Genomic DNA, 27,924 nt, shown 5'->3' with positions numbered 1-27,924 from the left:
ATTGGTAATTTACCCTCCTAGGCTTAGAATCAAATTGCAAACTCAAGGTTATTCTTTGCTTCACAACACTACTACTACTACCAAACTAAAACAATAAAATAACAAAAGTTAAAGCCCTTAATAGCAAATAGGAAGTCACAGATTACACGTATACGCGCGCGTTTATAATACTTTCATTTTGATTTAAAAGGAAAAATCAAATTTTCGATGCTATTTATTTCTGTAATTGATCATTTCGTTCAATTTCATTCCACCTTCAATGGCGTCTCAAGATTCAAAACCTCCGAATCACGCGTTTCTCAGTATCTGCAAATCTCTTGCCGCCGGTGGAATCGCCGGTGGAGTGTGAGTCTTTCACTCCGTTTTACCTTTCCAATTCGATTCTGTTTGTGATTTTTTTTTGTATTTTCACAAGTAATTCGATTCTGTTTGTGATTTCTTGCTATTTTATTTTCACGTAGTTCACGAACAGCTGTGGCACCTCTAGAGAGATTGAAGATTCTACTGCAAGTACTTATTATTTCCGTTTAAGTTTATACTGAATTGTTTCTAACTATTGTTGTTATTGTTCTGTGCATAAGACAATTTTGAAAATGCAGGTTCAAAATCCACACAAGGTAAAATACACTGGAACAGTTCAAGGGTTAAAATATATATGGAAAACGGAGGGTTTTAGGGGAATGTTTAAAGGAAACGGAACCAATTGTGCTCGTATTGTTCCGAATTCAGCAGTCAAGTTCTTTAGTTATGAGCAAGCATCTAAGTATGCTATGCACATCAACTGTTTGTTTCTTTTCATTTATCTTTGGTAAATTTGTTATTTCAATGTGCATCTGATTACTGCTTTATACTAATGCAGGGGTATTCTAAGTCTCTATCGGTTGCAAACTGGAAATGGTACTGAAATACTTCTCCCTTTATAATCTATTATGCATCTACTAGATAGAATATTTTCTTCATCATGGCGCCATGATCTGGATAGAAACATGGTCCTTGATAGAACATTATAACGTAACTTGATCCATGTAGCTGATCCCACTTAGTCAGATAAGACATTGTTGTTTTTGTATGGTGCGGTGATCTCGATAGAAGCATGGTCTTGGATAGAACATTATGACGTAAGTTGATCCATGTAGCCGATCCCACTTAGTGAGATAAGACATTGTTGTTTTTGTAACATTATGGCGAAAGTTGATCCATGTAGCCAACCTCACTGGAATATGACTTGATTCTTGTTATTTTAATCTGCCAAATTGATGATACCTTTAAATTTTCCCAATGAATGTCTTATCTGAATATGGTTTTTTCTCCTCATTAGAGTTATTAGCTCCTGCGTATCCTTCAAAATTTGCATTTTTATTCATGTTATTGTTGGGAGTTTTACCAATCTTTCAAACTTCAAGGCTATGTCCACATTTTTTTTTTGCAGAAGAAGCTCAACTCACTCCTCTTCTGCGTCTTGGAGCTGGGGCTTGTGCGGGAATTATTGCAATGTCTGCAACTTATCCTATGGACCTGGTGCGAGGTCGCCTAACTGTACAGGTATTGTTAAAGATGATTCTTTCTGAATTGTTGGTTGTGGAATTTGAGGATAACTTATTGACTTGCTATTTAGTTTCGTTGTCTATTAAGTCTAAGTTTAACTCATTTTCAAGGATTCTACAGACAGAAGCATCTCCTCGTCAATACAGAGGGATTTTTAATGCTCTTTCAACAGTCTTCCGGGAAGAAGGCGCAAGAGCATTGTATAAAGGATGGTTGCCTTCAGTCATAGGAGTTGTGAGTAAACAACTATTGATTCTTGAAGTACATATTATGCAGATGAGCCCTGATCAGTTTCAGAACAATGCTTTTACCTTTATGTTTCTGTTACTATGTTGTGTGCAGATACCGTACGTTGGTCTAAATTTTTCTGTATATGAATCTCTGAAAGATTGGTTGATTCAAACAAAACCACTTGGAATAGCACAAGACTCAGAGCTAAGTGTGACCACAAGGCTTGCATGTGGGGCTGCTGCTGGAACTATTGGCCAGACAGTGGCATACCCCCTTGATGTCATTCGCAGAAGAATGCAGATGGTGGGATGGAAAGGCGCTGCTTCCGTTGTCTCTGGTGATGGGAAGGGGAATCTCGAGTATACTGGCATGGTTGATGCATTCAGTAAGACTATAAAGTATGAGGGATTTGGAGCTTTATACAAGGGCTTAGTCCCCAATTCAGTCAAGGTTAGTTGATCTGATAGGCCATTTGCATAACTAATTACTTTTCATGTTCTAATGCTTTATGTTGTTAATCATTTATCTGAGTGAATAGGGTAAAGCTTTTCAATTGTTTAGTCTTATCTTTTCCTAGAGGAATTTAGTATTTTGGATACATAATTGAACAAAAACATGGGGAGAATGACTTTTTCACCAATTTTATCATTGAAAACAAAAGATCGGCACCAATTAGTAATAAGTGATTATACAGAAGATCAGCATTTTCAATTGCAATTATTCTCTATTGGTTTCAGGTGGTCCCTTCCATTGCCATTGCCTTCGTGGCATACGAGATGGTCAAGGATTTTCTTGGAGTTGAAATGAGAATATCTGATTGAAGATTTAACAATTGTATGATGCTTAAGGTTTGACATTTAAAATATTTTTAGTAATTTTATTAAATTGTAAAATGCTATAGTATTTATCATTTTTTTTTAGAAAAAAATGTATACAAAACACATTGAGCATAAATTTGCATTATTTTCACTGATTTTATGTAGATAGTTAAAAATGAAATAACAATCCTAAGATGATTTTCTTATGAATTGTTTTCTTCAAAATTCAATTTTAATCTAAGATGGTGATGTTATTAGTGATTATTTTTTTGTTTCATTAGCTTACAAATACATATACAGTGAGTAAATTTACATTTTAAGTTTAACAAACTCACTTCATGTTCTTTATCCTCATATTTAAGATAGAATCCTTCAGATAGAGACAACGATCACGATGAAAATCGGCCAAAAAACAAAGTTGTCTTATTGCTTCCTTCTTACTCTCCCCAAGGCTAACCAATTCACAATCTTTCTCTTTCAGTTTCTTTTCCAATTTCATCGTTTTCCTTTCAAGTTGTGTCACTGTTTTCATCAAATTCATTTTTTCTCCTTCCATGCTCATATTAGCTTCTAATTTCAACACCTTTTCTCTCAGCATCCTAATCTCATCTTCATATTCAGCAATTTTTTCACCAAACACTTTGCTCTCTTCCTCGTGCTTTTGCTTTGTCGATTTGTAAGTGTCTTTGTTTTCGTTATTCAGCAGTTCTGTCACGTGGACCCTCCGATGCAATATGCGTATATTGTCTTCCATTTTCTGTCGAACTCCTTCTGCCAACTCTTCCATTTTTCTTTCCATCAATTGTTTATTCGTTTTGGAATGTTTGTTCTCTTCGTGTGTTAGATCAATGGTTTCTGTTAGCTTCTTTATCGCTTCTGAATATTCCTTTTGACTTTGCTCATTTTGTAACTTCAACTCGCTTTTCTTTTTATGCAAAGCATTTATCTCCCACATTGCATCTCTTAACTGTTCTTCCAAATCCTTTTCTTTGCTGCATTGAGATTCCAATTCCGTTATCCTTTCAATGAAATGTTGTTTCTCTTCTAGCAGATTTTGTTTAGTTGAAACAGTTTCAGCCAAATTCGCCTCCATGTTTTTTATCTCAATCAAATATTGTGAAACTTTTTCCCTCTGATTTTCTAGTTGAGATTCTAAATCGGTATTCTTGTTGCATACAAACTCAACGTCTATTAACTTTTCTTCCAAATCCTTTTCTTTGCTGCATTGAGATTCCAATTCCATTATCCTTTCAATGAAACATTGTTTCTCTTCTAGCAGATTTTGTTTAGTTGAAACAGTTTCAGCCAAATTCTCCTCCAAGTTTTTTATCCGAATCAAATATTGTGAAACTTTTTCCCTCTGATTTTCTAGTTGAGGTTCTAAATCGGTATTCTTGTTGCATACAGACTCAAGGTCTATTAACTGTTCTTCCAAATCCTTTACTTTGCTGCATTGTGATTCTAATTCTGTTATCCTGTCAATGAAACACTGTTTCTCTTCTAGCAGATTTTGTTTAGTTGAAACAGTTTCAGCCAAATTCTCCTCCAAGTTTTTTATCAGAATCAAATATTGTGAAACATTTTCCCTCTGATTTTCTAGTTGAGATTCTAAATCGGTATTCTTGTTGCATACAGATTCAAGGTCTCTTAACTGTTCTTCCAAATCCTTTTCTTTGCTGCATTGTGATTCCAATTCCGTTATCCTTTCAATGAAACGGAGTTTCTCTTCTAGCAGATTTTGTTTAGTCGAAACAGTTTCAGCCAAATTCTCCTCCAAGTTTTTTATCCGAATCAAATATTGTGAAACTTTTTCCCTCTGATTTTCTAGTTGAGATTCTAAATCTGTATTCTTGTTGCATACAGACTCAAGGTCTCTTAACTGTTTTTCCAAATCCTTTTCTTTGCTGCATTGAGATTCCAATTCCGTTATCCTTTCAATGAAACGTAGTTTCTCTTCTAGCAGATTTTGTTTAGTTGAAACAGTTTCAGCCAAACTCTCCTCCATGTTTTTTATCTCAATCAAATATTGTGAAACTTTTTCCCTCTGATTTTCTAGTTGAGATTCTAAATCGGTATTCTTGTTACATACAGACTCAAGGTCTCTTAACTGTTCTTCCAAATCCTTTTCTTTGCTGCATTGAGATTCCAATTCCGTTATCCTTTCAATGAAACATTGTTTCTCTTCTAGCAGATTTTGTTTAGTTGGAACAGTTTCAGCCAAATTCTCTTCCAAGTTTTTTATCCGAATCAAATATTGTGAAACTTTCTCCCTCTGATTTTCTAGTTGAGATTCTAAATCGGTATTCTTGTTACATACAGACTCAAGGTCTCTTAACTGTTCTTCCAAATCCTTTTCTTTGCTGCATTGAGATTCCAATTCCGTTATCCTTTCAGTGAAACATTGTTTCTCTTCTAGCAGATTTTGTTTAGTTGAAACAGTTTCAGCCAAATTCTCTTCCAAGTTTTTTATCCGAATCAAATATTGTGAAACTTTTTCCCTCTGATTTTCTAGTTGAGATTCTAAATCGGTATTCTTGTTACATACAGACTCAAGGTCTCTTAACTGTTCTTCCAAATCCTTTGCTTTGCTGCATTGAAATTCCAATTCCGTTATCCTTTCAATGAAACATTGTTTCTCTTCTAGCAGATTTTGTTTAGTTGAAACAGTTTCAGCCAAATTCTCTTCCAAGTTTTTTATCCGAATCAAATATTGTGAAACTTTTTCCCTCTGATTTTCTAGTTGAGATTCTAAATCGGTATTCTTGTTGCATACAGACTCAAGGTCTCTTAACTGTTCTTCCAAATCCTTTGCTTTGCTGCATTGAGATTCCAATTCCGTTATCCTTTCAATGAAACGTAGTTTCTCTTCTAGCAGATTTTGTTTAGTTGAAACAGTTTCAGCCAAATTCTCCTCCAAGTTTTTTATCCGAATCAGATATTGTGAAACATTTTCCCTCTGATCTTCTTGTTGAGATTCTAAAGCAGTATTCTTGTTGCATACAGACTCGAGGTCTCTTGACTGTTCTTCCAAATCCTTTTCTTTGCTGCATTGAGATTCCAATTCAGTTATCCTTTCAATGAAACGTTGTTTCTCTTCTAGCAGATTTTGTTTAGTTGAAACAGTTTCAGCCAGATTCTCCTCCAAGTTTTTTATCTGAATCAAATATTGTGAAACATTTTCCCTCTGATTTTCTTGTTGAGATTCTAAATTGGTATTCTTGTTGCATACAGACTCAAGGTTTTGCTGCATGACTTTAATTTTATCAGTAAATTCCTTCTTTTGCTTCGATGCTTCATTTCTATAGCGTTTTACTTTTTCTTCAATTAATGCCATCAAATCTGAAGTTTTGGGCATTGCACGTTTCTCATTGTTCTTGAGTTTCGCATGTAACTCTGACAGTGCTTTTTCAAGCTCAGCATTCTTTGCGCGTATCTGTGTAACTTCATTTGCTTCTAATTCATTTGTTTCTGTTGATTTTTGAGTCTCGAGAGCTTCAACAGTGTTGACTACTGAGGAAAAGTACTCGGAGTCTAAGCTACTGCAAGAGAGGGAAGAAGCCCTCTTTATTCTATGATGAGCTCCTTTCATATATACTCTGGTAAGACGACCATACGATTCGTCCAGTGACTGATACTGATTGTAGATGATGTCCTCAACTAGTCCCTCAAGTTCCGTCTCTTTCCTCGAGTTGTCTTCTTTTTGCCTTTCTCCTTCACTCTTAATTAGCTGTAGGACTGTTGAAAAGTTGCTTTCGGTATCTGCATATGGACGAGAAATAAATCTTGTTATACATTATTCTCTTAATCTTAATGTTCCGGAGAATCAAAATGTGTTTAGACAGTATTTTCTTTCTCGTTCATCATCTGTGATACTCACATCCACTTGAATCTACAAATTGTTGCTTCGATAAAACTTTTGTAAAGAATCACTAGGACGCGACAAAACTCTATTCAACGTATATCCAAACACATGTTTAACTAAGCATGAAATCAACACTGAGATGCGAGAAAGACAATTCAAACTTATGTATACATGTTCACAACAAAAAGAATATTCACCTGTTTTGGTTCTTCTGAGGTCTGGAGATTTTTCAGGACAAATTTGATTCCCAAATGACATAGATAATTCCCTCAAGTGGCGGTTCATCATCCTTCTACCATTGGGACAATCCTGAAATTATACAGTTTTACATTCAATGAAAATTCATCATTTTGCGATTATTGTTAACTTGGAATTACAAAATTGGCATGATAGAAATTCAATTATTTCATGCATATGTTGACTTTTATAACCTGTTTCACATTTAATTTTATGGCTGATACATTACATTATTTAATGTTTATTCTGTGTTTCTTATGCATTGCAAATTAGAGAACACATTTTCTTCAACGAAATGTAAATGAAGCATATGTGGTAATAGATATCAATCAATTTCAATTTTTACTCAAATATATATAAATACATAATGAAAATCGTTATGGTACCTGGGAAATTGGAAGTTGATTTCACCAACGTTAAAGGAGTCAGAAATATTGAAAAGAAAAAGGAAAAGCAAATAAATAAAAAGAAATTAGTAATTTCGGAGGTGAAATGAAAAATAAAAAATGAAGGGATGTCTAATAATAAATATTTTATCGTCAAAAAACCATTATTCTCATAGTGTCCTGATTTTTGTTTTGGTAAAAATTTCTGGATATTTTAGGTGCCCCAGGATGCTTTTAATCATTTAAATATTTATCGTAATTATATTTATTTATTTATTTTAGAAAATCAAAGTTCATAATAAAGATTTTTAAATAATTGCATCTTTCACAATGAATGGAAGTAACTTTAACATAGAAAACTTGTTTTAAAATAATATATTTTCACTTTTTATTATAGAATTAATTATTTATTTCCAACTATATTTTTTAGTTAATATATTGCACTTTGCATACGATGATGGAAATGTCGCAAATGTTTTGCTTATTCTCATTAACGAACAACCTTTATTAATAGAATGCAATTAGAATAAGACTTAACAACTAAGAGGCAAAATAGAAAGTTAACTAATTACTCATCGACTTATCGACTTACTTAACTTAACCAAATAAATTAGTTAAGTTATAACAAATTCTCCTCTTAACTGAACAAACAACATTTTAGTTTAATCATTCTAGATTACACTTATGTCCCTAAACTTGCAAATGGATTCTAAATTTAATGGTTTGATCATGATATCAACAATTTGGTCTTAAGATGAGCAAAGTGAAATCTAACTTCTACGTGTGTTTTTGCTGCTTTCGTGTATCACTAAATTTTTAGACAATTTGATAGATAAGTTTGTTGTCGCGAACGGGAATACAAAATTCTTGATTGCTTTTAATTTGTACTAAAAAATTCTTCAATCATACATCTTGACAAGCACTATTAAAAATTGGTTTGAATTATCCATTTGTGGAAGACATATTCACAATAGGATTCTTTTTGGATGACCATGAGATAGCTCTTTTTCCAAGCACAAAAACATGTCCTAAAGTGCTTCTTCTATCATCTAAATCTAAATATTCTGCATAATCTGAATATGGTCATTCAAAAGCTTCCTTTCCTTACATGAAACCAAAACTAGATGCTCATTTTAGGTAATTGATAATACTTTTTAAAGTTGTCATGTGAATTTTGTTGGTCTTTCTGTGTATCTTGCCATCAAGAAAACTAAGTAGGAAAGACTAAGTCTAGTTGCGAAGAGATACATGAGACATACTACCATTTGCTTGTAAACATTGGCCTTAACTCCTCTTCTATAATTCATTTTTGGCACCATAGGATTGTACATTATTTGTAACAAAAAATAGCATATTTATGTTGATGGATGAAGATTTCATTTATATCTTTCTTGTCTTCGACTCCTAATTACTTGAATTCATCAAACATGATTTAATCATTGTCTTAAACGACATCAATTTACAAATACACGGCCTTTCTCCAAATTACATGTTAAACAGCCTCTTCATAGGTGGTTGGATCTTCACTAGGACTGAAGATCGCCAAAGTTTTGAAGAGCTTTTGCTTCATTGTCTTCATATGTGACTTAATCATTAAGGTAGCTAGGTCTTCTTGCTTTCCTCTTTCTATGTTATACATTTTCTTCATTATTCTTCTAAATCATATTTCACAATGCTTCTATCTGGTTGATCTCCAACTTCAGGTTGATCCTCAATCTCATGTTGATATTTCGTTTTCATCTTCATGTGATTATTTGTATTGTAGGCAACTTTGTATGGATTGTTTGTTTCAATGACAACTCAGGTTGTTCTACTTCATTTTCTCCTAATTCTATTTCTTAGTTTCATCAAACAACACATCCATGCTTATCATACAATTTATATGTCTTTGTCTCTTGACTTAGCCCCAAAATAATGCATATTATGATTTTGTCATCAAGTTTTCTACACAAATTATCAAACACATGAACATATGTTACACACTCAAAGATCTCGAAATGATGCATTGAAGATTTCATTCCACATCAGACATCTTCTAATGAGATACATCTTCCGATAAAAAGGAGACATTAATTCAAAACACAAACTAAACACTTGCTTGTTAATGACCAAAACTTCTTCAATCCATTCTTTTCACTGAGCATGCATATAACCATATCCAATATGATTTTGTTCTTATTTTCAAATAATTCATTTTGTTGAGGAATATAGGAAGCATATCAAATATAGTTTTGCTCTTATTTTCAAATAATCTACTTTGTTGAGAAATATAGGAAGCAGTGGATTGTCTCCTAATCTAATGCACATCACAAAACTCATATAAAAAAATTGAAGCATATTCATCCTTTCTATCGGTTATTAAACATAGAATTTTGCCATTTTGATTAATTTTCAAAAATAACTTTAAGCTTATAATAAACGTAAAATGCCTCTTGTTTTTCGCTTAGAAAATAAATATGTTTTTCTACTAAAGTCTTATGCTAATGTGATGAAGTCCATTTTTCTTCCATTGAACTAGGGATTAACGGAATCTCGGATGTCTGAGTGCACTAATTGCATATCTTGTATGTTTCTATACAAGAACACTTGTTTGAATAACTACGGTTAAGAGTTTCACATCAGATGATTTATGATTTTGAACATGTGTTTACAAGTGGGGACAATCCTCATTCTACTAGCCGATTTTATAAGGTTGAGTTAGGCTAATCAAGGTAGTCAGATTCGAGATCCTACGCAGAAACGGATTGGGATGATTAGATCGTGAATTGGGAGATCGTAACACGGATCGTAAGATCCTATCAAATTTAAAAATTCGTATATATATTTTGCATATAGATTAATAATATGCGAGTGACACACTATAATATAAAAGTAAAATTCAAATAAGACTAAAATTACTTTAAAAAACTAAAATTTCATAGGATAATATTCATTAAAACTAATTCAAGACAATTCAAAACACCACAATATTCAATATTCAAAACAGTAGCAAATAACAATTGAAAACTTATAAGAAAAACTTAATGAAAATTCACTCAATTTCCAAACAATTCATGTTGGAGTTGGTCATAATCACTCAATGGATCATCATTGTCTTCATTATCTCCTTCATCTTCAAATTCATCATCAAATTCATTTTCATCTATCCCTCCGCCATGTTCATCTTCCAGATCATGAACAATTAATTCATTTGAATAAAATCTTCATTCGAAATTTCAATGTCGTTATCTTCGTCCATAAGCCAATCATCATCATAGCCAAGGTCATCAAACTTTATCTCAAATGTTCTTCTCTCTCTTTTTTTTGGACAATTTTGGAGCTCTTGACACTCAAACCCAATTGAATCCCACCAATCTGTCGGAGTAGATTTCTCAAGTGTTCGTTTGGCCAAATTTGTGCCAAAATACCCTAATTGTTTCTTGAAGTCATGCATTTGGTCTTCAATCTTAGCTTGTTCTTCAGGATCATCCACCTTTTTAGTTAAACAATCCATTAAACCTTTTGTAACCTCAATATCAACTTTGAATCTAGGGTTGTAATGCATCTGTGGGTTGAGATAATAGGTTGCAACATGTAATGGTATATGTAGTATTTTGTCTCATCTATCATCAGTGATATTTCAAATAGGCTTGTAATTTCAAATTATAATAATTTGAGTTATTTTTAACATTTGATATCAAGAATAGACACAAATACTTTAATAAAATTAAATAAAACAAAGATACCTTTTTTTACACCATTAAAATTCTTTTGAATTTCCTCCTTTTCTTGGTCCATTGCCTCATAGATAAATTTCATGGTTGGTTTTTGATCTGAATCAACTAAACAAAACACTTTAATGAGAGGTGTAACACCCCTAAAACAAATAACAATATTCTTTCAATTTTTTTGTCCAAAACCACATCTTCAATGGCTTTCCCATTTCTTAACTTTGCACATTTCCTCGACTTTCATTCTTTCGAAGTGAACGTTCTTATCAAAGCTTCCTTGTTCTCATACAAGCACCCTAAAGTAAGGTAATATGTGGCAAATCGAGTAGTGTTTGGCCTCACCAAATCTTTTTTGTGTGTGTGATGATGCAAAATAGAAATGAGAGAAGTTCTTGAATAAATAAAAATTGTAATTTTTTTATCCTTTGGAATTGTCTCTTCATAAATCGATATTTTCTTCTCCAAATCTTCAAGCATCAAATCAAGACAGTGTACAACATAAGGTTTTCAATATAATTTGTTCTTCTTTCGCATCAGCATCTCACCGGCAACCTTGTAGTTTGTCGCATTATTTGTCACGACCTGAACGCCATTATCTTCTCCAACCTCTTCAACAACAGCATCAATCATTTCAAAGATTTTTTCGGCTGTTTTGCATATGTTGGATGCATCAACATAATTCAAAAATACAGTACCCTTTGGATTATTAACCAAAAAATTCAAAATTGTCCTCATCTTCCGATCAGTCTATTCATCGGTCATTATGGTGCAACCAATGTTCCTCCATTTCTTTCTATGTTCTTCCAAAGCTTCATGTGTCAACTTCACTTCTTGGTTTAACAACTTAATTCTCAAGCCATGATAAGATGGTGGTTTGAATCCATTACCATGTCTTGAAATCATATCACACATGATAGTGAACTCCTCACTCCTTGCTACATTGAATGGTATGACATTATTGTAAAAAAAAACTTGTAATTGCTTGACATGCATCATCTCTTAAACCCTTCTTTAGAACTGCATTGATGTTAGGTTGTGAGCTGAAACACCTTTTCTTAAATATGCTTTCAGAGTTGTTACTGGTCATTATTTTTGAGCCCACCTCTGACATCTCTTCCTCCACCATTGTCTCTGTTTTTTTGATCAAATTTTCGTGCAATCTTGAACAAACTTGTAGTATTTCTCTCTTGATTTCATTTGGGACAGCCTTACATGCTTCAACATCTTTTTGAGTTCCAGCCAAGTGATGTTTTAGCCTGTAAACTCCTTAAGTTACATTTTTTTACAATACTTGCATTAAATTTTTCTTGGATTATCAGGATCAGCAATGCCATGTTTCCATTCTATATCAGTTTGGTTACCATGATAGTTTTTTCTGGCATGGTGGTGGTGCAATTGCAGGGGGAGCAGTGAGATCACCAACAACTAAAGTTCCAACAATAGAACTTGAAATCATTGGAGAAAGGTTGAAATTGTTTTTAACAGAGAATGAAAGGTTATTTTAACGTGGTAGAGAAAATGAAGAATGAAATATTGAGTGAGATAGCGACTTTATTTAACGTGAGAGAGGTGAAAGAGTTTAACATGAATGAATTGGAATGAATAAATGTATTTTGGGATGTTACACTAATCATGATGTATTTTGGGAAGTTTAATAAATCCTTAATTATTGGGTGGCTGAGTATTGATTACTCCTAGTTATTATTATTTATCCTAGTTATTAGGCAGAAAAGAATCGTTTCAGATTTTAAAAAAAAGTTTTTTTAGGGTTTTTCTGAACCAGGTCGCGGATCCGACTCACGAACCCGAATTCATGGAGCTTAAAACAAAAATGGTATTTTTCAACAGAAACGGAGATTCTACCATTTTCACGTGATATCACGGTGATTCTAGTCGTGCCTACCAAAAATTGATTCCGATCATTCTCTGGCACGATGGGGAGTTGCACGATCATAAAATCGTACGATCCTACGAGTAGGATCGTGATTTTTGCTGAATTATAATTCCTTGTGTTGAAGCAGGTTGCTCAACAGAAGTAAGGAAGTGTCGAACCACCTAGTGTGTTGAGTTGTGTTAGTGTGTCGAAGTGTCGAAGCATGTTGCTTCACACAGGATTTTGACTTATGCCTATTTTTAATAGTGTTCACTATTTTGGACTTTTATAGTTTTGGTCTTTGGCTTAGGGTGCAAGTTAATCTAAATCTATAAATAGAGGGAGTAACTCTTATTCTTGTAATGAAGTGAATAGAGCATTCATAACATTGTATTCATACTATTTTGCAGTTGTAAAGTGAATAAGAAATTTTCCACAGTTTATGGGCAAAGAGAAACTCTGCAGAATATTCTTTTTCTCCTTTATCGTTCTTTTTTTCTTTCTCCAGTGTTCTTCTTTTTTTTATTGTTATTGTGTGAGTGATAACAATATTGTTCATCAACATTGATTGAAATTCTTCATAGGTTGTGGTATAATTCCAATATCTGGTATCAAGAACTCCAGTTTAAACGATTCGTGGGAAGAAAATCATGATGGCAATGAATAATCCAAATTGGAATTGATGCAATAAACTTTATATATTACATCATTTGTTTACTACTCTTTCAATTATCGACCTTTCTTTTTCACTTATACTTTTATCTTAATTAATTTATATTTCATATTTAATAATATTAATTTTTTATATAAATATTAATTTTAATATGAAATTTATTATATTTGAAATTTATTTATTATTTAATAAGATATAAAGAAACATTTACTTATAAGTAAATATTTAAAAATGAGATATAAATAATTTTTATGATTAATTATATTTAAGATTTACATTTTATTAGTTAGATTTATATTTGATTAATTACATTTGTCCATATTTGAAAAAAAATCAAATATAAATCCAATATATTATAAAATATTTTAATTTATTTACTATTTAATAAAATAGAATTATTATTTATTTTTTAAATTTTGAAATGGTTTTTTTATAATATAGGTTTCATTTTAATTAATATATTGAATTAATTTAAATTAAATCGTAATTCAATTCAATATTAATCGATTAAATCGTATTTTTAATTAGGGATAAAAATTTGACTCATCCCCAATGGATATCCTCAAAATTATCTATAACGAACAGGATAAAAATTCGCAAAAATGAATACGGACATGAACTCGGGTAATTACTCACTAAAATAAGCGGGTATGGGTGTCTTGGTACCCACCCAGCCTCATATCCGTACAATATATATTTTTGTATTTTCATTTATATTCATATATTTTGATTTATATTATAATATTAAAATATGAGTTTAATTGAAATGCACTGACAGTGTAAAGATATTTTACACTGTCAGTTAATCACAACCATTGATTTTTTTAGAGAAGTTTGACTTTTTCTATAATCACATGTAAAGTAACCCAAACGGATGATTGTGATGAATTGACATTGTAAATTTTTTTACACTGACAATGCATAACAATTAATCTCTTAAAATATATATCTATCAACTTTAAAAAAGTATATCAAGGTTAAATCATTATGTATTTGATATAAGTTATTGTTTATTTCAACAATAAATTGTTTGAAATTTTTTTAATGTTTTTGAAAACATAAAATGATATGATATTTTATAATTGATTTATTTATTTTTAATAGAAATGTGGGTAACGGATACGGATATATGTATTTATATACCCATAGGACACATGTATGAGTGTTAACTTTGGCGCCAAAGCGGGTATGAGCTCGAGTACCAAGATTTTTTTCAAATAACTGGTATGGGGATGAGTACACTCTGTCCAAACCATGCTTATTGTCATCCCTATTTTTAATTCAATTAAATATTAATAAATTAAATCATATTTAATTCAAATTAAATAGTAATCAAATTATATGTAACATATTTATTATATAAATTCCATATTTAATCATATTAATTAATTATATAATTTAGTAATATAAAACATATTAAATTTATTAAATATTAAATAAATATTTTTATAAATAATTACACTCTCTGGTCACTATTATAAGAAAAAAAATTAGATTAATTGAATAAATGATGTATCTGGTCATTATTATATATCAGATACATCAATTATTCAATGAACCTAAAAAAATATTGTTGCTTATAATAATGATCAGAGAGTGTAAGTATTAAATATCATGTACTAAAAGTGTAATAAATATTTTTAAAACAAAAGTGTAATAAAAAATATTTAAAATATATTTGTTTTAATCTAACAAATTAAATATACAATATGTATATTTAAGTGGGATAAAAATGCAAAGCAAGTGATATGGTCTAGTGGATAAGATATTGTATATGTGTTAAGGGGATTGAGTTCAAGTCTTACTAATTACTTATTATTTTTTTTAAGCATTTAAAAACCCTAGCTTAAATAAAGATTTAATGCAATATGTATATATAAGTGGGAAAAATATTCAAAGCGAGTAACATGGCCTCCTAGTGGTTGGGTTGTTGCATAAGAGGTTTGAGTTTCTTGAGAAGGGAATCCAAACTTTTTTTTAAATGGATTTTCAAAAATCGTCCATATGGCAGCGATAAAATATGTATTAACCCTTTAAGAAACAAATCAAGGTTTATTGCAAAATGATACAATTAACATGAAGTTATAGATGTTGATGATACATATGCTAAATTATAAGCCATAAGAATGCTTCTTATTTTTTCTTGCATCATGAATTTCAAACTCTTCCAAATGGATATAAATGGTATGTTTCTAAATGGTTACATCCAATGGGAAGTGTATGTTTATTCACCTCTTAGTTTTAAAAACGTCTTTTTTCCTAATCATGACTTCATGTCGAAAAAGGATTTTACAGTTTAAAACAAACCCTCACCCTTTGTATGATCATTCGAGCCACTTGAAAACAATTTTTAAAGAGGAAAGATTGATACAATTGTTTAACAAAAAATGATAGCATGATATTTTACTTGTTGAAAATTACATTGATGATATCATATTCGGTGCTATTGGTGAACCTTTGTGCAAATAATTTTCTAATATGATGTAAAATAAGTTTAAAATATCAATGATATGTGAACTTGGCTACTTTGGTGGTCTACAAATATATCAAACAAAAGAAAAAATATTTATAAATCAAGATAAGTATTGCAAAGAACTCTTAAAAATATTTGAAATGGAAAAATAAAAATCAATATAAACTCCCATGAGCATATCATGTGACTTAGATAAAGATGAGAGAGTTAAGTGAGTTGAAGAAAATAAATATTGAAGTATGATTGATTTTTTTCTCTATCTTAATGTATTTCATCATGATATTATGTTTGATGTATTTATGTGTGCATGTTTTCAATAAACCCCTAACTTCTCACACCTCACTGCTATCAAATGCATTACGAGATATTTCACTAGCATGCCACTTATGAGTTTATGGTATTTTAAAAGACTTATTGCATTTTGGTTAGGTACTCTGCTTTTGATTTCACTGGTTGTAAATTGGATCAAAAAGTTACTTGTGGTACGTGTCACTTGTTTGTGGTTTTTTTACAAAAATAACCCACTTTTTCAAGGAAATTCCCAAAATACCCCTGGTTTCAAAAAAAATCCCAAAATACCCCACTTTTAGGAGGAGTCTCCAATTGAATTGGCGACTCCTCTTAAAACTTGAATGGAGGCGCCAATTAGATTGGCTAGGGCAGGTGCCCTAGCCAATCCAATTGCGCCCCTGTGTAGGTTTTAAGAGGAGTCGCCAATTCAATTGGAGACTCCTCCTAAAATGCATTTTTTGTCTTATAAATAGATGCGTTATGTGACTAATTGTTCCATATCTCATATAATCATTTGGCTATCATGTTTGGTGTTTGTCGCTGATACGGAAAGGTGATTTATGCGAGAGACAAACCTCAAATGTTGATGCTGTTTTGGAACATCACCACGTTCGATCAACTGAAGAGGAAGTTGGTTCGTTGGTTAGATGGGAAAATACCAGAAGGGGAAAAAATCAGAAGTATTGAGAGACTTGACAATATCTTTGATTGGGTGCGAATGAAGACTGATAAGGATGCTAGGGAAATGATGTTCGGTCGAGACGACATCAATTTGATTGTTGTAATCAGTTAGAAATATATATGTTTTCAGATGTTTTGTACTGATGTTTGTTGTGAACCTCGTTGTAACAAGAACTTAATGATATATAATGATTGAATGTTATAGAAATACAATGTTACAAAAAGCTTAAGACCTAGATGATGCTCCTCGATTGGGACAGTTGTTCTTGTTGTGTCCTGGTTGACGACATATACTACATAATCTTATCATTTTATCTGTGGAATCCATCTCTGTTCTGATACGTGTGATGTTTGGCCTTCCTTTTTTCTTTCTACACATCTCGTCATTGTGCCAAACAATATCACCTTCATATGGAGGCCAATAATCCTCCATTGGTAGTACTGAGAAGCTTTGAGTATAAACATTCATGATGGTGTTGGCCTTGTACACATCAGATAAATGGCTGTAAGTGTCTTGACGAGTATAAGCGCATGCTGCTATGACATGGGAGCAAGGTATGCGGAAGGCCTGGAATTTTCCACAATCACACCAACTTCTGTTTAGTCTAACAGCGTAGGCTAAATTTGGTCTCCCCTCGTTGTGGTCCATTGTTTCCTGGACGCTGAAATTTTGTCTATGACGGTCAAAGACTGTTACAGCGTGTGTGCTAGCTTTGATGCTCTCCTCTTTCATGACCTTCATGCAACACTCACTGAATACTTGCCCGAACATTAACACCGCACTCCATCTTTCACCTCTAGTTGCGAACATAGAAGTCAACCTATAATAGGTTGATCTTACCAAGGCGGTTATCGGCAGATTTCGAATTCCTTTGAATACCCCGTTCATGCATTCCACAATGTTTGTTGTCATGTGGCCCCATTGACAACCTCTGTCAAATGCCTTTGTCCACTGCTTTACTGGTATGTTATTTAGCCATCTCCCTGCATCTTCATTAGACAGTCTAATTTCATCATGATAATATTGAAATGACGGCTGAGTTAAAGCATACCCATCATTCACCACCTTCTTGCGAAGATTCTTATCTTTTATAGCACGCATGAAGTTTTGTGCAATGTGTCTGATACAGTAGACATGTGTAGAAGGAGGATCATGTCATCCGTTGTCATGGTTGTTCTAGGCATTCTCAATGGCAGCATGTCTATCAGAAATCAAACAGAGATTGGCTTGTGGAGCCACATGCATTCTGAGATATCGAAGAAAGAAACCCCATACCCCAGCCGTTTCACCTTCAACGAGAGCAAAGGCAATGGGAAATACATTGTTGTTGCCGTCTTGTGCAACCGCCATGAGCAAAGTACCCTTATATTTTCCGTATAACCAAGTGCCATCAATTTGAATAATAGGTTTGCAGAATGCGAAACCTTTGATGCACGGGTCAAATGCCCAAAAGAGATGGTGAAATATTCTATTACATGTAGCACAGGTTCCATCTAGCATAATCACTGGCAATGTCTCCATAATTGCCACAACTCTTGGGACATATGTTTTTAGTCCCCATGAAAACTGTGGCAATTCCTTATATGAATCCTCCCAGTTGCCGAAAACTTGTTCAACAGCCTTTGTCCTCGCAATCCATGCTTTCTTGTAAGATGAAGTATAATTATATGTTGTTCTGATATGGGATATAATTATACTCACCTTCACTGATGGGTCTTTATTAACCAAAGACAGAATGTCTTGACATATCAAAGTTGCGTTTAGTTTACGGTGATCTTGTTCAACGTTAGTTGCAATGCAACTATGCAGTGGGTCTATTGAAGGGATCTCCCAAGAGTCGTTTTTCTTCTTGTAAGACGCAGCCAAATGAAACTTACAAAGCATGTTACGACATTTGATAACATACCTTCTAGAATTAGTGTGTTTCACTGTAAAGTCAACAGAGTTGTTCATGTGGAATTTTTTGATTGCCAGAACACATTCTTCTTTGGTACGGAACATGTCTCCCACCTTTAATTCGCCTTCTAATCTCGGATACGGATTATAGAAAAGACTGTTGGATGTTTCATCGTCGTGAAGATCCATATTTGTCATATGTTGAGGCGGATTGTAGACATGACTAGGAGGTATTGATGGTGGTTGATCATCATCTTCATCGTCGTTGTTCAGCATGTGATCAACCTGTATCTCAGTCTCCTCTTCTTCTTCATCAACGACGTCCACTTCTGCTTCTGCTTCTGGGTTGACGTTATCTGACCATTGTCGATCATCTTCACCAGATTCATCTTGACCGGTTAGTTGAGACCGTTGAGATGGTATACATTGGTGAAGAGTAATGTACAACTCAATACAGTTGCAGCCTGAATGTTCATGACTAACAAACATGTATTCAACATCTTCATCGTCTCGTACCTTAAGGGGGAAATACTTGCATTGACCATTCTAAAAAAATATTGGATTTTGATATGTTATCTTTGACACAATACCCGATCCTATAAAGGATTGTATTCTTTTTTTCAATTGCAAGAAGGTTACATTTCTCTTGATCGTGAGTCTAATGGTATCGGTGATTCGAAAACAAAAACCATGTAGCTCAGACTCGTATGTTTCACCGTTGCAGTGAACGTTGACACTGTATAATGATGAAGTTGACATTGTGCAGATGAAAACTATTTTCTTACTGCAAATGAATGTGAGTGAAGTGTCATGGATGTTGATAGTAAGATACTTAAATAGAGGAGTGAAGTGTCTCACATGCTAGCTAGTTCGGAGTGATGTGTCGCACATGCAAGCTACTCCGAAATAACGTGTCGCACATGCAAGATACTCCGAAATGATGTGTCAACCATGCAAGCTACCAAGAAGTGACATGTTCAGCATGCAAGAGACAAGACAGCCACGTGTCAGACATGCAGACACACACTCTAAATGGATTGGCGCCCCCACTCATTCCTTGCACATGGGCGCCAATTCAAGTGGAGACACCATGCATTCAGACCTCGAAACCAAGCAATCAGACCTAGGTCTTGCATGCATGTCCCTAGGGGTGGACAAGAACCGTTCACCCGGCCAAATCCGCCGGTAACCGAAAAAGAAAACCGAAATGGGCGGGTTCAAACGGTCTACCGGGTCAGTGATTAAAATATAGCAGTTTCAATTGGGTTTATATGGGCGGGTCGGGTTCAAAATTCTGAACCGCGGATACCCAAACCCGCCCAATTGAGATACCCTCCTAGGGTTTTCCAGCAGCCAAAGTTCATTCTGTTCTCTCAATCACATCCAATACCAGTAAGCATTTTTTGTTCTGTCACTCGCAGCCGCACCTCCATGAAAATATTCTAGCTTCAATTCTCAACATCGTTCCACCACCATCATTCACCACCCACCACCTTCAACTCTCACCACTCACCGTCCAATTTTCAACCCACGCGCCACTTTCGGTTTCCGCTGCTTCCACACCTCAGCTCATCTTCCAACGCTTCGTGGCTCGCCGCTCTTTTCCGCCAACACACTCACCGCTAATTCCGTTCCGGTATGTATTCAATCACCGTTCACCAGCCTAGGTTTTTATATACGGTGGAGTATGTATTCAATTTTTATGTATTCAATCACCGTTCCACTTTAGTTTCAATTGATCTTTCGGCAAATCAGTTGAATGGAACACTTCCACATGGTTTTGGTGATGCTTTTCCTAATCTTAGGACATTGAACCTTGCAGAGAATGATATCTTTGGTGGTGTCTCAGATTTTTTAGGGTTGAAATCTATTGTGAGTCTTAACATATCAGGAAATTCATTTCAGGGTTCTGTTACAGATGTTTTTGTGTTAAAGTTGGAGGTTTTGGACCTTAGCAGAAACCAATTTCAAGGTCACATTTCTCAGGTAAACTACTACAATTGGTATCATTTAGTTTATCTTGATTTGTCAGAGAATCGGCTTAGTGGTTAAATTTTCCAAAACTTTAATGGCACACCGAATTTAAAGCACCTTAACCAGCCTAGGTTTTTATATACGGTGGAGTATGAGGTTTTTCGGATGATGCTCGGAAACGCACCGTAACGTACCTATGAATTTTATGTGGTTGATGATTTTTGGAGTTTTATACGCATTATTTTGATTGGATTTAGTCTTCAACAGTTTTGATTGGTTTTTTGGAGTTTTATACGCATTATTCTGAATTGTCCTTTATTCTCTGCAGGTTGGTGTTGTTTCTGATTATGACTTGTCTAAAGCAGAAAACAGGTAAGAGCTTGCACCATTTATTGCTTTTTTTCATACTTTAAGTGCTTTTCTTAGGACCTTTCAAATTGTTTTTACAAATTATCTTGTTGAACTTATAATTAAAAGTAAATTATGTTGGTTAATAAGCTGAAGTAAGTTATCCAAACATTCTTAAGTCATTGTAGAAATTCAGTGCATTTCATTTTCAACTCAAATAGCTATCATCTATTTTCATGTTATTTTATCTGTTAATGACTTTTTTCAAATAGCCAATTTTTACTTGATTTCTATTTTAAATTTTACAACCTGCTTTTCCTTCAATTATGTTGATTATGGCTCCGTCATTTTTCAGTGATGGGTCAGCCTAATCAAACTATACCTACTGAATATGTCATGAATGAAGTTGGTTCAACAGCAACAACTGAAGTTGTTGGAGCAGAATTAGTTAATACCCAACCTACAAAGAAGAGGAAAGCTAGTGCAAGTGGTTCTAGGCAATCATCTGCTTGTTGGGAGCACTTTATTAGATTACCAGATGACTTAGTTGATACACCAACTGCAACTTGTAAACACTGCCACAAAAAATACCTATGTGACCCTAGGACTCATGGCACCACCAACATGAACCATCACATTCTAAAATGTGCAAAGAAGCCTAGAACCATTGATCCCACCCAAACTATTCTGACATACCCCTCTGCAGAAGGATCTAGTTTGGGTCATGTTAGCTCCAAATTTGACAAGCAAGCTTGTAGAAAAGCTTTGTCAATTTTTGTGGTTCTAGATGAACAACCATTTAGTGCAGTTGAGGGGGAAGGTTTTAAGTACTATTCTAAAGTAATGCAGCCCCAGTTTACTCTCCCATCTAGGCGTACAGTAGCTAGAGACTGTTTTCAGCTACACTTGGATGAGAAACAAAAACTAAAAGCCTTCTTTAAGTCTAACTGCAATAGAGTAGCACTTACTACTGATTGTTGGACTTCTATCCAAAATCAAAACTACTTAACCCTTACGGCACACTTTGTGGATAACGAATGGAACTATCAAAAGAGAATTATAAGCTTCACAGTTATTCCAAACCACAAGGGTGATACGGTAGGTAGGAAGATTGAAGAGGTGTTAAGGGATTGGGGAATTAGGAATGTGTCTACCATAACTGTTGATAATGCAACTTCAAATGATGTAGCTGTAGCATATTTGCATAGAAAAATATCAACTATGAATGGGATGATGGGAGATGGAAAATGTTTTCATATGAGGTGCGCTGCTCACATATTGAATTTGGTGGTAAATGAGGGTTTGAAAGATAAGCATTTGTCTATTACTAGTGTTAGGGATGCTGTTAGATTTGTCAAGTCCTCGCCTCATAGGGCAGCCAAGTTTAAAGAGTGCATTGAATTTGCTGGAATAACTTGTAAAAAACTAGTATGTCTCGATGTTTCAACTCGTTGGAACGCGACATATTTGATGCTTGAGGCTGCAGAGAAGTTTCAAGCTGCTTTTGATAAGCTTGGGTATGAAGAGTCGAGCTATAGGGAGTTCTTTGGAAAAGGTAGTCCTCCTAGTAGTGATGATTGGGACATTGTTAGAGCTTTCATCTCTTTTTTAAAGTTATTCTATGAAGCAACTAATGTTTTTTCCACCTCTCAAAGTGTGAGTTTGCATAGTGCTTTTCACCAAGTGTCTGCGATCTATTGTGAGCTGAAGCAGGCTACTATGAACTTGAATGGTGTTTTTGCAAGTGTGGGTGGGGACATGATGGAAAAGTATAATAGATATTGGGGGTGTGCTACTAAGATGAACAAGTTGATTTATTTTGGAATCATTTTGGATCCAAGATACAAGTTGAGTTATATTGAGTGGACTTTTAAGGATATGTATGGAGTCGGATCTGTGTTTGCTACCGGGTTGATCAAATCTATAAAAGAGAGCTTACAAAAATTGTATGATTGGTATAAGCAAGCTTATGACCAAAATCATAATAGACAACCTCTTGGTAATGGTGAAAACAATGTTTCCAAGGATGAAACAACAGTTGGTCGTCCTTCACTAATGGCTAGAGCCGATGCTTTTGAGCAACATTTAGAGGAACAAGACTCGATTGATCAACAAAATGAGCTTGAGGGTTTTTACTCTAGTAAGTGTGTCAAAAGGGATCCTAAATTTGACCTTCTTGTGTGGTGGAAACACAATTCAACACAATATCCTATTTTATCTACAATAGCTAAAGATATTTTTGCCACACCAGTGTCTACGGTTGCATCAGAAAGTGCCTTTAGTACGGGAGGGAGAGTCTTAGAAACTTATAGGAGCTCCCTAAAACCTGAAATGGCAGAGGCATTAATTTGCACCCAGAATTGGTTAAAGCCGTCTTTTACCTATTTCAAAGACTTGAACCTCATGGAAGATTTTGAGCTTTCTGAAGATATTATAGCAGGTAAAATTATTTTTAAAAATGTTATATCTTTATTTCATAATTGTTATATATTTCTAAAAAAATGTTTATTTCATTATTTTAGAATTTGAAGAAATTTCTTCTACAGCAAGAAGAGGATCTTTACCGTCTCAGCCACAACCTTCTGGTTGTGCTTGAAAAATATGGAGGTATATTTACTTTATTAATTTGATTTATTTATTACTTTATTCCTTTTAAAGCTTAATATTTTTCTTGTTTAATTTTTCAGTTCAACTATGTTTTTTGAAGTCATATGTGACTTATATTTTGTGACTACTCAATGGTCAAATAATATATATTTTGTCCCGTGGATTTTGAAGATATTCAAGCTAGCCAAATTTTGGTATGCATCAAACAATATATTATTGTATTAATTATCTATGTGGTTTTTTAGTTGGATTTACTACTAATTAATTATGAATTGAAGTTGGTAATGTCATGGTCGGTTGTCCATTAGTTATATGAAGTATTGCTAATTGTGTCAATAGAACATTTTGAGGCCATGCAGGAACAATTTGGAGCTAAGACATTTTTGATATATGTAGAACCTGTGTTTAGCAAAACAGGAGAAACAATTGGAGTAAACTATATGGGAATGGAAATAACAAATCAGGTAAAAAATTGTTGTTTTGGTTTTTGAAAGTACTTAATTAATATCTTATTCTTCTTGTGAAGAGAATATTCATAATATTGAAAAAAACGCAGGTGAGAAAAAGAGAAAGAATGGCTAAGCTAAGGGAAGAAATTGCAGTTCAGAAAGCTAAGGAAACAGAACTTAATAAAACCATTCACATTACAGGTTCGCTTAGTCATTCACGCCAAATCTATTTTTTTTTTGTTCTTAATGTTGTTGAAGGGTGCTTAATTCTCTTTTGGTTGCTGCACATTTGTTTTCTCAGATGGTGTTGTTTCTGTTATGAGTTCATTCTGCAAGCAACTTAGTTGATAATGTGCACACTGTCTCTGGCAGATGCACATCTTAGTTATTGCATCTTATGTGTTAAACTCCTAATTCATGAATGCACATCTGTCTTCTGATGCATCTTATGTGTTGAACTCCTAATGCATGAATGCACACATCTGTTCTGATGCATCTTATGTGTTAAACTCCTAATGCATGAATGCACACATATTTGTCTTCTGATGCAACTTATGTGTTAAGCTCCTAATTCATGAATGCACATATATCTGTCTTCTGATGCATCTTGCGTGTTAAACTCTTAATGCAGGAATGCACATATATCCCCCCATATATCGATCATGTACGGTACTTTTAAGAAAGCTACGACACTATTTTTGTTTAGAAGTCATTACTCTGATGAATCTTATTGAGTAAACACCAATACTTCACACAGCATCTAATTCTGTTTCTAGAATGAATAGTCATTAGTTTTCTTCTGATTGATAGGTTTTGCATCTGATACATACTTTTAAGAAAGCTAGACACAATTTGGTTTAGAAGTCTTACTAATGAATCTTATTGAGTACACATCAATACTTTACACAATTTATCTAATCCTGTTTCTAGAATGAATAGAGTCATTAGGTTTCTTCTATTGATATGTTTTACATCTGATTATATAATTGCATTATGACAGTGTCTTGTTTTGTATTTTGTCATTTCAAACGAGAACTTAAGTTCTGGGTTTTGGCTGCTGCTGTGCTGCTCTAACACATGACTAAGCAAACTGATCATTGAAAGTGGAAACATAATTCAACATAATCCATTATTTTTTCGAATTGATATTAACAATTAGTAAAACAGTTATCCAGACATATTAAATGTATATTAATTTTTACCATTAGAGATTGTGATTTGACACAAATCAAATACATGGTTTTAGTGCTGATTCCACATTAGTGCCACCACAATTTGCCTGCCAAATTTATGTCTAAAGAATTAATTTGTTAGTTATTACCCTATGCACAACTACAATTATTGATAAATTTAAGCAGGTTGTTTCAAAGATTATAAGCCTGCTTAATTCTCTTTTCTCGTATAGTTTTCTTTGGTATAAACATGCACCAAAGATTAACACATTCAGACCAGTCTATTGTATTGGCATAAAAAAAACTGGCATATTGAACGTAAACTTTACGGATACTGCTGTCATTCTGGAATCTTAGATGATTACAACATGTTTTGTTTTTCATCATGTGCATGAGTACTCTGAACATTCTATGAGTTACATGTTCTGGCTTATCTTTTTAGGGTATTTCTCCATTACAGGTTTGACTCGAATTGGATCAAGACTGTCCGAGACTGAAGTGAAGCAACTTATGGAAGCTGTAAGTCGTTACAAATCCGTTACAAAAGCATAACTAGTTGAACGCATGACTATTATCTTAAACTCAACAAGAATTGTCTTACTTGTGAGTGGAAATATGTTGCTTTCTAATGGAGAAGACCAGACTCAGTTGCTGCCTTCAGAAACTGAAACTCAGGTTTCAAACTCTGATTCAGTTGAAGGGTTATTACCGGTTTCAAAAGTTTACACTGATGTGGCTGTTGTTCCTGAGCAACAAAACAACGAGATTCAACACTTGATATCCAATTTACAAAGTATAGATAAATTAGAAATCTTTTTATTTCCTTTTTTGGTTTTTGTTGAATTAAATATGTGAAAGTGAAATAAATGTTGCTGATTTTGTTTTGTTTTATGCATGAGAGGTTGAGGAACTGAGGCTGAAGCAGAGAGTAGTGGATGGAAAGAGGAGACAAGCATTGAGTAAGATATTGGATATCAAAGGTAGAGTCTTAATTGGGGTTTCTATTATATGTTAATATGTTATTTTTATTAGAGGGTTGAAAATTTTCATTTTGTTATTCAGGGAGCATTAAGTGTTTTGTAGGATTCGACCGAATCTTTCGAAAGAGAAGAGAAGAAATTATGAACCTGTATCAGCTGAATCAGAGAGAGTTCGAGTTAAGTTTGGTGGGACAAGGAAAGAGTATGCGTTTGATAAGGTTTTTCATCAAGATACAACTCAAGGTTAGTACTCTATCAAACTCCATTTTGTTGTGTTACCTAATTTTAATTATTTGATATTTGTACCAAATTTTACTGTGTTTACCATTGTATGAACATCTGCAGAAAGTGTTTTTGTTGAAGTGGAGCCAATTCTAAGATCTGCAATGGACGGGCACAATGTGTGCATTTTCGCTTATGGTCAAACCGGCACTGGCAAGACATTCACCATGGTCAGTGATGTCAAAATTGTGTTCATCTGCTAATTAATGTTATCCAATGTATGTTGTGGTTTTTGATTGTATATGATTAATTTTAGGATGGTACAAATGAGCAGTTAGGGATTATTCCTCGAGCTATTGAAGAACTCTTTCGTCAAACGTCAATGGATGCTTCGTCCTCTTTTACTTTTTCAATGAGACATCTGAATGAACCAACCATGTGCAGATGTAATATGGACAGTCAACTGTTTGATATACTTTCAAAAGTTCTCTTGTTTCTCATGTATTTTGAGTTTTTGTATATGATACAGTGGTTGTAATTTATTAATTTCTTTTTAAGGTCTGTGTGGAAGTAGCATAACAGTTGTTATTTTGGATTGAAGTTTTTAATACTTTGAATTTATTTTGAATCTAAATTGTAGTAATTTGTAGCTCAAAATATTATCAAAATGTATTATTGGGCTCAAAATAATATCAACCCAATAAAACCGATTAAACCGATTGCATAACCCGCAACCCGTCCTAACCCAACCCGTCCAAACCGATTACAAAAATGGGCGAAAATGGGCTTATATGGCTTAACCGCGGGTTGGGATGGGTGAGGCTTTTGGGCCCGAAACCGCCCAACCCGGCCCGCTGTCCAGCCCTACATGTCCCTATGGAGGCGCCAATTTGAATGGCGACCCCTCTTAAAGGTTATACATGGTCGCCAATTCAAATTGAGACACCATGCAAGCACAACTTTTCATGCTCTCATCCATTTGCCTATAAATACATCCACTCCATCAACACTTCTCCCACACCATCACTCTCACTACTTCTTCTACAATACTTCTTCTACAATTTCATCTGCAACAACTTCTTGTAGTTTCATCTACACCAACCCCCCGATAAAATGTCTATCCTCACAATGGGCGAAGCACATAGAGGAACGGTTGCAAACATCGCAACATATGTAAGTTTTTTCTTTTGTCAACTTTTTATCTTTCATATTCACCAACCCCCTTTTATTTTGACATACCAACTTAGTCAAGTTTTTTATTCTTTCTTTTATAGGATGTATCAAGGTTCCGAACTCGGGTCCACGAATATGTCCATATGGACCCGATGATTCAACCTTATGTTGAACTCGCCGACTTTGGTCATATTAGCAAGATTTTGTCTTGGTCCATAGATAACAAATTCATTCTAGCTTTATGCGAAAGATGGAGACCAGAGACACACACATTTTGGTTCCCAACCGGTGAGTGTACCGTGACGTTAGAAGACGTCTACAT

General features: G+C 33.9%; 4 protein-coding genes and 1 pseudogene across 7 annotated transcripts; 3 read left to right on the top strand and 2 right to left on the bottom strand.

The window, feature by feature from the left end:
• Positions 1 to 42: 42 nt before the first annotated feature.
• LOC127120799 (mitochondrial adenine nucleotide transporter ADNT1) lies at positions 43 to 2,749 on the top strand. 2 transcript variants are annotated; one of them, XM_051051346.1, is made up of 8 exons: positions 43 to 345; positions 462 to 506; positions 600 to 763; positions 860 to 897; positions 1,430 to 1,542; positions 1,666 to 1,779; positions 1,888 to 2,226; positions 2,514 to 2,749. In XM_051051346.1, exons 1-8 carry the CDS (start codon positions 208 to 210, stop codon positions 2,595 to 2,597), a joined length of 1,035 nt encoding a protein of 344 aa, XP_050907303.1. In that variant the 5' UTR covers positions 43 to 207; the 3' UTR covers positions 2,598 to 2,749. The 2 variants fall into 2 exon arrangements, with proteins under 2 accessions (XP_050907303.1, XP_050907304.1); XM_051051347.1 differs by having other exon boundaries at positions 131 to 345; positions 462 to 510.
• Positions 2,563 to 24,051, top strand: LOC127120798 (zinc finger BED domain-containing protein RICESLEEPER 2-like). 2 transcript variants are annotated; one of them, XR_007803257.1, is made up of 6 exons: positions 2,563 to 2,624; positions 20,980 to 21,023; positions 21,355 to 23,439; positions 23,522 to 23,606; positions 23,687 to 23,800; positions 23,966 to 23,984. XR_007803257.1 is itself a non-coding variant. In XM_051051344.1 (5 exons), the coding sequence occupies exons 2-4, from the start codon at positions 20,999 to 21,001 to the stop codon at positions 23,593 to 23,595; spliced, it is 2,184 nt and encodes a 727-aa protein (XP_050907301.1). In that variant the 5' UTR covers positions 2,563 to 2,624; positions 20,980 to 20,998; the 3' UTR covers positions 23,596 to 23,606; positions 23,946 to 24,051. The 2 variants fall into 2 exon arrangements, 1 of the variants encoding a protein (XP_050907301.1); XM_051051344.1 differs by lacking the exon at positions 23,687 to 23,800 and having other exon boundaries at positions 23,946 to 24,051.
• LOC127123891 (uncharacterized) lies at positions 2,926 to 6,882 on the bottom strand. Its single transcript, XM_051054067.1, has 2 exons — positions 6,654 to 6,882; positions 2,926 to 6,353 (listed from the first exon to the last, which is right to left on the bottom strand). The coding sequence occupies exons 1-2, from the start codon at positions 6,742 to 6,744 to the stop codon at positions 2,926 to 2,928; spliced, it is 3,519 nt and encodes a 1,172-aa protein (XP_050910024.1). The 5' UTR covers positions 6,745 to 6,882.
• On the bottom strand, positions 10,115 to 12,245 carry LOC127123890 (uncharacterized; annotated as a pseudogene).
• Positions 23,954 to 27,017, top strand: LOC127120800 (histidine kinase 5). Of its 2 annotated transcripts, XM_051051348.1 has the most exons (8): positions 23,954 to 24,070; positions 24,163 to 24,256; positions 24,687 to 24,719; positions 25,688 to 25,746; positions 26,129 to 26,207; positions 26,290 to 26,450; positions 26,553 to 26,659; positions 26,746 to 27,017. In XM_051051348.1, exons 1-7 carry the CDS (start codon positions 23,960 to 23,962, stop codon positions 26,583 to 26,585), a joined length of 570 nt encoding a protein of 189 aa, XP_050907305.1. In that variant the 5' UTR covers positions 23,954 to 23,959; the 3' UTR covers positions 26,586 to 26,659; positions 26,746 to 27,017. The 2 variants fall into 2 exon arrangements, with proteins under 2 accessions (XP_050907305.1, XP_050907306.1); XM_051051349.1 differs by lacking the exon at positions 24,687 to 24,719.
• Positions 27,018 to 27,924: the final 907 nt, after the last annotated feature.

Source organism: Lathyrus oleraceus, chromosome 2 (genome assembly GCF_024323335.1).
Source record: "Lathyrus oleraceus cultivar Zhongwan6 chromosome 2, CAAS_Psat_ZW6_1.0, whole genome shotgun sequence".
In the NCBI taxonomy this organism is placed as follows: Eukaryota; Viridiplantae; Streptophyta; class Magnoliopsida; order Fabales; family Fabaceae; genus Lathyrus; species Lathyrus oleraceus.
Note: the sequence above shows the minus strand (reverse complement) of the source record. Positions and strands in the feature narration are given on the sequence as shown.

Coding starts and splice junctions, on each gene's coding strand:
- LOC127120800 (XM_051051348.1), top strand. CDS start 23,960: ATGCAGGAACAATTTGGAGCTAAGACATTTTTGATATATGTAGAACCT. Junction 26,208..26,289: donor TAAGATATTGGATATCAAAG/GTAGAGTCTTAA, acceptor TTTGTTATTCAG/GGAGCATTAAGTGTTTTGTA. Junction 26,451..26,552: donor TCATCAAGATACAACTCAAG/GTTAGTACTCTA, acceptor GAACATCTGCAG/AAAGTGTTTTTGTTGAAGTG.
- LOC127123891 (XM_051054067.1), bottom strand. CDS start 6,744: ATGATGAACCGCCACTTGAGGGAATTATCTATGTCATTTGGGAATCAA. Junction 6,354..6,653: donor CCTCAGAAGAACCAAAACAG/GTGAATATTCTT, acceptor GTCCATATGCAG/ATACCGAAAGCAACTTTTCA.
- LOC127120798 (XM_051051344.1), top strand. CDS start 20,999: ATGACTTGTCTAAAGCAGAAAACAG. Junction 21,024..21,354: donor TTGTCTAAAGCAGAAAACAG/GTAAGAGCTTGC, acceptor GTCATTTTTCAG/TGATGGGTCAGCCTAATCAA. Junction 23,440..23,521: donor TTCTGAAGATATTATAGCAG/GTAAAATTATTT, acceptor TCATTATTTTAG/AATTTGAAGAAATTTCTTCT.
- LOC127120799 (XM_051051346.1), top strand. CDS start 208: ATGCTATTTATTTCTGTAATTGATCATTTCGTTCAATTTCATTCCACC. Junction 346..461: donor GGTGGAATCGCCGGTGGAGT/GTGAGTCTTTCA, acceptor ATTTTCACGTAG/TTCACGAACAGCTGTGGCAC. Junction 764..859: donor AGTTATGAGCAAGCATCTAA/GTATGCTATGCA, acceptor ATACTAATGCAG/GGGTATTCTAAGTCTCTATC.